Raw genomic sequence first — 8,021 nt, 5'->3', positions numbered from 1 at the left:
TTATTTATATTTATTTATTTATCATTCAAAATATTTAAATGCTACATATAGCGTTGTTGTATCACAGGCTAATATAATGCTAACATATTAAACTCAACCAAACAATTGAAAACTAGGTATGACATATAAATAGGGAGCGTGCATGAACTGTAGGAGGCAGCACAGGAGCCGTCAGATTTTTGGCGCGAGGCGTAAATGTGATGTTTTTTGTTCCGATGTAGCCCACAAGATGGCAGAACCTACTATGCACAAGAAAACACGTGACGTGTAAATGTGCATGTTTATGGTTCCGATTCAGGCCACAAGATGGCAGACCCTCCAACGCGCACGGTCCCTATATCATTTCGAAAATCGGTAACCCCTATTGTACATACTTGCGTTTCGTAACAAATATATGAACTCGTACTAAACACAAATCAACATGTAATCAGTGGGCCTACCGCGAACCACGTTCGACGTGTTGCCTCTCTGTCGCACCTTGTAAATTCGTACGTAAGTGTGACAGGGAGGCAACACGTCGAACGTGGTTCGCGGTAGGCCCTCGGGCCCTGTGTACGTGCTCGTAAGGGCCTTATTGGATAAACTTAAATCAATGATAACTTAAAAATGGACTTAAATTAACTTCTTCTTGGTCCTCGCCTTATCCCGTTACGCGGGGTCGGCTTTCTTGATTTTGAGTCACCATCTATTCCGCTGTTTTGCATCGTCGACAGACAGGCCACATTCTTTCATGTCCTTCTGGACGTTAGTCATCCACGTGGTCTGTGGCCTGCCCTTCCCTCTTTTGTGTAGTCATGGAAAGGCACTTTTTAACAAGATGGCCATCGTGTCTACGCTGCACATGCCCAAACCATCTCAGTCTAGTCTCAGTTATTTTCTCTGTAATAGGTGCAACCTTGAAATCCCCCTTATGTGCTCATTGCGCACTTTGTCCTTAAGAGGCTGTCAATACCTAAAGCGCGCACACTGTCTATTTGTATCGGAGTAAATGAGATAGCACTGTCGCATGTTACTGGGCCTGGGCAAGGGAATAATAAGAGAAATATTTAAATAAAAAAAAGTGGATTACTAGTGTAATATTTCTCAACAGCGGTTTAGATATAAATGTTTTGAAATTGTGATTTTTAAGTGCAGACCCATAAGTCAAAACAATAAAGACATAAAACCGTTTAATTGTGATTTTAAGACCAATCTTTGCAATTATTTTCTATCGAGCCGATTTCGTTCAATCATGTATCGAGTACAACCACGGTCTTTGAAATATAATTAATATGAACATATATTTTTCTTACTTGACTAAAACAAATAGTCTTTCTTAAAAAACTGTTTAAGTAACATCAATTTCAAGGACATTGGGTGTTGACAGCCTCTTAAGTGTAACTCCACCCGCCCAGCGCAGCATACGCATCTCCGTGGTATGATGTTTTTGTTCTTCTTGGACTTAAAATAACTTAAGTTCAAAAATGCGCCCTTAAAATTAACGAAGTTTTAAAAACATTGTGTTATTTTGCATGATAATAAGCTTAAGTTGCAAGGTGTTTTTAGGGTTCCGTAGCCAAATGGCAAAAAACGGAACCCTTATACTCCTTATAGATTCGTCATGTCCGTCTGTCTGTCCGTTTATGTCACAGCCACTTTTTTCCGAAACTATAAGAGCTATAATGTTCAAACTTGGTAAGTAGATGTATTCTATGAACCGCATTAAGATTTTCACACAAAAAAAGAAAAAAAAACAATAAATTTTGGGGGTTCCCCATACTTAAAACTGAAACTCAAAAAATATTTTTTTATCAAACCAGAGAAAATGTCTCGGATTAGTGGCAAAAATTTGTTTGGTTTGAAAATGCCATCACAAAATAATCCGCAAATTCATTGTATGAAAAATCAAATTTCTTTTTTTTTATACTACGTCGGTGACAAACAGGCATACGGCCTGCCTGATGGTAAGCAGTCTCCGTAGCCTATCTACACCTGCAACTCCAGAGGAGTTGCCGACCCTAACCCCACCCCCCTCGTTGAGCTCTGGCAACCTTACTCACCGGCAGGAACACAACACTATGAGTAGGGTCAAGTGTTATTTGGCTGCGGTTTTCTGTAAGGTGGAGGTACTTCCCCAGTTGGGCTCTGCTCTAGATCTGGAATGACATCTGCTGTGCTGTGCCCTACCACACAAGGCGAGATGACATTCACATTGCCCATACCTCTCTTTTGGACGTAGTTTAAGTACATACCCGGGTCCAAAAAAAATTTCGTTTAAGTTCTCCACACAAAACGCCAATTTCATAGGTAGCTAGTTCACACGTTACACGAGTCTAAACAAGACCTTAGGTAATGTGCGTCAACTAAGTTGCTTTAGTTCCAAATGATAATTCAGGCGGCAGGCAATTATTATTTAGAACTAAGTTGATGCTAGTTATTAATTCAGGCGGCAGGCAACAGATTTTACCGCACCCTAGTTCAGATTTTGCACCCCCAGTATCTTTTGAAATTCTAACACCCTTATCCCAAATGAAACGGCCGTGTATTGTCCACGCTTGCCGTGTGCGGCGCGTCATCGACGGAATACCTACTCGGAATTAACGAAAGTTGATATTGGGCGATGTTGACCGAACGTTAATTGCAATGGCCTGTAACCATTACAACCGTAACCCGTAACGGACGGTTAAAAAAAATATATTTCAGGCTTCTAGTCCATAACACGATGAGACATACACATAACGACACAATATTATTATTATTATTTAATAAGCAGGCAGGCAGTTTGACAACTGATATGACCTGTATCCAATATTCATAAAGATAGTTATCATGAACGAGTAGTAGATATAATGTGCTTGTCTAATTTATTTTTAAACTGGTTCACATTTGGTGCTGAAACCACATCTTCTGGGAGTCTGTTCCAAGCCCTCACCACTCGATTGCTAAAAAAGTGTTTGTATGGGTTACTGTGAGCCCTATGCTTTTCCAGCTTTAAATGATGACCCCTCAGACGGTTGTTGTTGTTACGCTTGAACATCTCTTGGAAATCCTTGAGGTCATAGTGCCCAGATAGTATTTTGTATGTCTCTATTAGGTCGCCACGTTCTCTGCGGTGCTTTAGAGTAGTATCCTGATCTGTCAAAGTTACTTGTCAGGGTAAAACCTTGCTCGCGATTTAAGACGAAATTTAGTAGTAAAAGCGTGTTTTATCCTATAAAAACTGTTTTAATGTGCTTGTGAGTAGTTGTGGAAACTGTGATAGTGTTTTCTACATGTAAAACTATAAACTTTGAACAATATTAGTGCTAAATATCTTTGTCTGACAATTATCCCAATCTAAATATATAAGTCTACCCTCAATATTTTTCTCAAGTTGTCATTTAGTGTTGCCAGTGCAAATACTCTTAAAATCTACCAAAATACATCCGAGAATACGAAAACAATGTCAGGGAAGAAAATTGCAAGTCCAAACGTATCAGCACAGGGAAAATGCACAAGATGTCAGAAGTCGTCAAATGAAAAAAAGCTTTCAGCTAATTGTGATTTGTGCAAGAATCTCTTCTGTAGCGACTGCCATGGCCTGTCACCGACGGAAGTTAGAGTGCTTGAACTAAAGACTGTTGCTCGAGTTATGACTTTTTACTGCACTGACTGCAGATCGGCAATAACACAGTTGCCAATGATTCTAAAAAAACTGGATGAACTAACTGGAGAAGTGCAGAAGCTCCGCGTGCGCCAAAGCATGCTGGAGACAGAGTCGGCAGTTCGAGAAATAACGGAAAGATCGAACCGGGCGAACAACATTATCATCTACGACATTCCAGAATCTATTAGTGAGGCGGTCGAAGAGAGGAAAGAGCATGATGTGCGTGAAACAATGAATTTGATAACCAGCGTTTCAAAGAACGTGAGCTGTGTCGGAATAAAAGCGTTTCGCCTGGGTGCTAAGTGCAGCAGCCGCACGTCGCCGCGCCCTCTGAAGGTCATCTTACCCAGCAAGAGTGAGGCGCTGGAAGTGCTTAGCAACAGAAAAAAGCTAGCGAAGCCAACGTCCGTGAAAGCTGACCTTACACCCATGCAAAGAGAATACCTTCAGTATTTAAGAGAAGAGCTTAACAAGCGTATAAGCGAAGGTAAAACAGGGATCACAATCAAGTACATCCGGGGCCACCCAACAATCGTAGAGACCGACCAGTCGGCTGCCAGACCGGCAAAAAACCAATAATTCATACCAGATATCGCCAGAATGATCCGACTGCCACCAACAATAAAGCCATTGCAGTTGGAGTACCCTTACCTCCTATTATTACTGTCAGTATTTTTTACACTAATATACAATCTATGACTTCCAAACTCGACCTACTTATTGCTAGAGTACATAACCTGAAACCCACTCTGATTGTTATTACAGAAACATGGCTCAAACCAAATGTTCCCGACTCGATGATAAAAATACCAGGCTATGACTTATATAGAGATGACCGGACTGAAAAACGTAGTGGTGGAGTAGCAATATATGCTGCGAATGGACTGGATATTAAAATAAAAACTAAATTGGACACTAAGTATAACACAAAACTTACAAACGTTGAATGCCTATTCTTGGACGTGGAAATTGGTAACTGCAAATTCATTTTATGCGGTGTATATAGGGGACATGACTCAACAATTGATCAGGACAATATCCTTCTCAACAGGCTGAGCGTGGCTTCGGAGTCTAATCTACTTGTCGCTGTGGGGGATTTTAACTACGGTGGAGTCAAATGGCCATTAGAAAGTTCAGGATACCTGACACCGCGAGAACATAACTTTTTACAGTGGTACAACAATACGAACTTCCATCAACTGGTAAATAAAGATACTAGATTTCGCCAAGGCAACCAACCATCCTGCTTAGATCTTATTCTAACAAACGATGATATACTAATAGCAAAAGTTGACCACCAAGCCCCTATTGGCAAAAGTGATCACACCTGCCTGCAAGCTACCATACAGTTGCAAACAAGGACACCCAATGCCACTAGACAGTTGCGATATAATTACAACAAAGCTGATTTTGACAAAATAAACGAGACAATTTCACTCAGATTACCACAAAAAATGGAATCGGTGGATAATGTTATAGAACAGTACAATATATTTCTTACTGAAGTGAAGGACGCAGTTGCCCTATATGTACCACAGGCTAAAACTAATGCTGTTGCACCTGATAAGCCGTGGATCAATAAAGAGATTCGAGATATGATTAAGCAGAAAATAGAACTATGGGACAAATATGTGCTTACTGGCTTGGATAAATTTCACAAGGACTACCGAAAGCTAAATAACAAGCTAACGAACCTCATAAGAACATGCCGCATAAAATATGAAACAGACTTATTAGAAACTGGACCAAAGCGGTTCTACTCCTACATTCGCCACCAACTAACATCGAAGGTCAGCACACCTAACGTCGTTTGCAATAAACAAGGACATACTGTAACTTGCGCCCCTGATATCGCTGAAGTTTTTGCGGATCAGTTCGAGGATGTCTTTCAAGTAGAACCTCAAGGACAACTAGATCACACCTAGATCCATCCCTTAGAGTTGAGGAGTGTATTACAAATATTACATTTTCGATAAATAAAGTTAAACAGGTAACTAAAGAAATGAATTCAGATTCTGCACCTGGACCAGATGGCATTCCTGTTACATTGCTGCAAAAGTGTGACACCTTGGTTGGCCCGTTAGCCATGATAATGCAGACATCATATGACACAGGCATTTTACCTGAGCAATGGAAAACGGCAACCGTGACACCAATATTCAAGAAGGGAAATAAGCTTGAACCATCTAACTACAGGCCAATAAGTCTCACTAGTGTAGTATGCAAAGCCATGGAGAAAATTCTGGTTAAACACATAAGAGGATTCCTTGCCCTGCACAGTGTGATTGGTGACCAGCAGCATGGTTTCTGTCCGCATCGCTCTACAGTGTCCAACTTGATGTCTTGCCTCTCCTCCTGGACTAAAAGTTTCGACAAGAGGGACCCTACAGATGTAATTTACCTTGACTATGAAAAGGCCTTCGACAATAAACAATTCTGAACGACTCCGTGTCGTACCTGTCCCACGTGCAGTACGAGTGCACCGAGGGCCACGAGATGGTGGGCAGGTCACGACTCGTCTGCGATATCGACGAGAGATGGAATGGGCCCCCGCCGCGGTGCGACGGTACGTTATTAGTTGTGTAGGCAGGTCACGTCCAGAGAGCCTACAGCAAACCACGTTTGATGTCTTGCCTCTCTGTCGCACTTGTAAATTCGTATGTAAGTGTGACAGGAAGGCAACAAGTCGAACGTAGTTCGCGGAAGGCCCTCAGGAATCGAATGCGGCTACCCAGCTGAGATCGCGCACGGCTCGTACACGCTCTATAACTACTCTGTGTCGTACCTGTTGCACGTGCAGTACGTTTGCACAGATATAGTGCATAATTGTTTTCCATCGTATTTTCTCGAAAACTTTCGTATGCTACTTCAATCAACCTCCGTACTTTTTGTGCCGAGACTGACTGAAATAGCAAGACACGTTCGTACGTTGCCGTGCAAATACGATGGAAAATAATTATGCACTACATCTGTACCGAGGGCTACGAGATGGGGGGCAGATCAGGGCTCGTCTGGCGATATAGAAGAGAGGTGGAATGAACGCAATTGACGAAATTCTATTTTCGCGGTTATAGCCCTGTTCTTCATTTACAGTTGTCCACTGCGAGCCCCCGGCGCAGGTCCCCAACGGGCGCGTGACGCTGTCCCACAACGCGTCCGTGTTCGGCGCCGTCGCGGAGTACGCGTGTGTCCGCGGGCACCGCCTCGTCGGCGCCCGGCGCGCGAGCTGTCTAGCGAGCGGCGTTTGGGACCAGCAGCCGCCTAAATGTCAACGTAAGTAAAAAAAAAATTAATATTCTGTAACTTAAAGTAAACAGTTCAATATCCATGCTGGTGCCTGTATTTAAGTATTCAAGATACCTGTATTAAGAGACAACCGCTCTTCCACAAAAAGTGAGTACTAAATAATAAGGTGTTTTCAAAATTTTTGAAACGGTTGTAATACGTTCTATATTAACCAAACGTATGTCCTAAAATTCAACTTTTACGCTAAAAAGGCCTTAAATATGTTAAATTAACAAAATATCTTTAGATGGATGCTATCGCGCACCAAACGCTCTTTGAAAAAAGTGTGACGTCACAGTTTACGGTTTTACACAACTATGTACATACATACGTAACACCAAGGTCTGTTCACACACATTTACCTATATGCACACATACACAGCTTGCCCATTACCAAAATGGCGACGCTTGAGTATTCTCTAAAGTGTTCTCGATGGGCATTTAAATCTTGCACCCTAAAAACCAACATTTATCCTCAAAACAATACGTCCGTAATATTTGTGTTATTATTCATCCCACAGCCGAGGAGCGCTCAACAACGACCACCACAACGCTCCCTCCCCCCACCACGGCCGCCCCCACCACCCGCGTCACGTCGCGCGCGCCGCCGACGCGGCCGCGCTCCACGCCGCGCCCCGCGCCGACTCCGTTCGTCACGCCGGAGACGCGCCGTCCCCGCCCAAAGACCACGGAACGGCCGACCACGAGATATGAAACGAGGGTCACGGACGCGCAGGAGTCGCCGACCAGCCATGTGCCGCATATTATTGTGGCCAGTCATCCTAGGGAGAACCAAGTAAGTACACAAGGTGTACAGTCGAGTTCATAAATATGTATAAATTTTTTCACCTTAATCTATTGCAATAAGGTGTAAAATGTATACCTACATATTTATGACCTCGACTGTAACAAAAATATTGGGGATCCGTTCACAATTAAGGCGTTATTAGAGTGACAGAGAAAGACGCCCGCAATTTGCGCACTTCGGTGTTCGCGGTAGGCCCTCGGTATTGTGTTCTGATTAGGAAAAAGAAAAAAAAAATGTTTTTGTCGCCAAATTTTTATTTTTCTGTTCGTCTACTGTAATGGTTGAATTAAGACTTCGTATACC

The 8,021-nt window shown here is 42.5% G+C and overlaps 1 protein-coding gene across 1 annotated transcript; it reads left to right on the top strand.

Moving 5' to 3' along the window:
* Nucleotides 1-6,077: 6,077 nt before the first annotated feature.
* Nucleotides 6,078-7,804, top strand: LOC133534195 (E-selectin-like). The gene is made up of 3 exons (XM_061873282.1): nucleotides 6,078-6,191; nucleotides 6,719-6,898; nucleotides 7,432-7,804. Exons 1-3 carry the CDS (start codon nucleotides 6,122-6,124, stop codon nucleotides 7,737-7,739), a joined length of 558 nt encoding a protein of 185 aa, XP_061729266.1. The 5' UTR covers nucleotides 6,078-6,121; the 3' UTR covers nucleotides 7,740-7,804.
* Nucleotides 7,805-8,021: the final 217 nt, after the last annotated feature.

The sequence above is a fragment of the Cydia pomonella genome, unplaced genomic scaffold, assembly GCF_033807575.1.
Source record: "Cydia pomonella isolate Wapato2018A unplaced genomic scaffold, ilCydPomo1 PGA_scaffold_68, whole genome shotgun sequence".
Classification (NCBI taxonomy): domain Eukaryota; kingdom Metazoa; phylum Arthropoda; class Insecta; order Lepidoptera; family Tortricidae; genus Cydia; species Cydia pomonella.
Note: the sequence above shows the minus strand (reverse complement) of the source record. Positions and strands in the feature narration are given on the sequence as shown.

Bases quoted from the DNA above. Each gene is read 5' to 3' on its own strand.
- LOC133534195 (XM_061873282.1), top strand. From the start codon at position 6,122: ATGGTGGGCAGGTCACGACTCGTCTGCGATATCGACGAGAGATGGAAT. The intron at 6,192-6,718 runs GTACGTTATTAG...CTTCATTTACAG, and splicing joins GCCCCCGCCGCGGTGCGACG to TTGTCCACTGCGAGCCCCCG. The intron at 6,899-7,431 runs GTAAGTAAAAAA...TTCATCCCACAG, and splicing joins GCAGCCGCCTAAATGTCAAC to CCGAGGAGCGCTCAACAACG.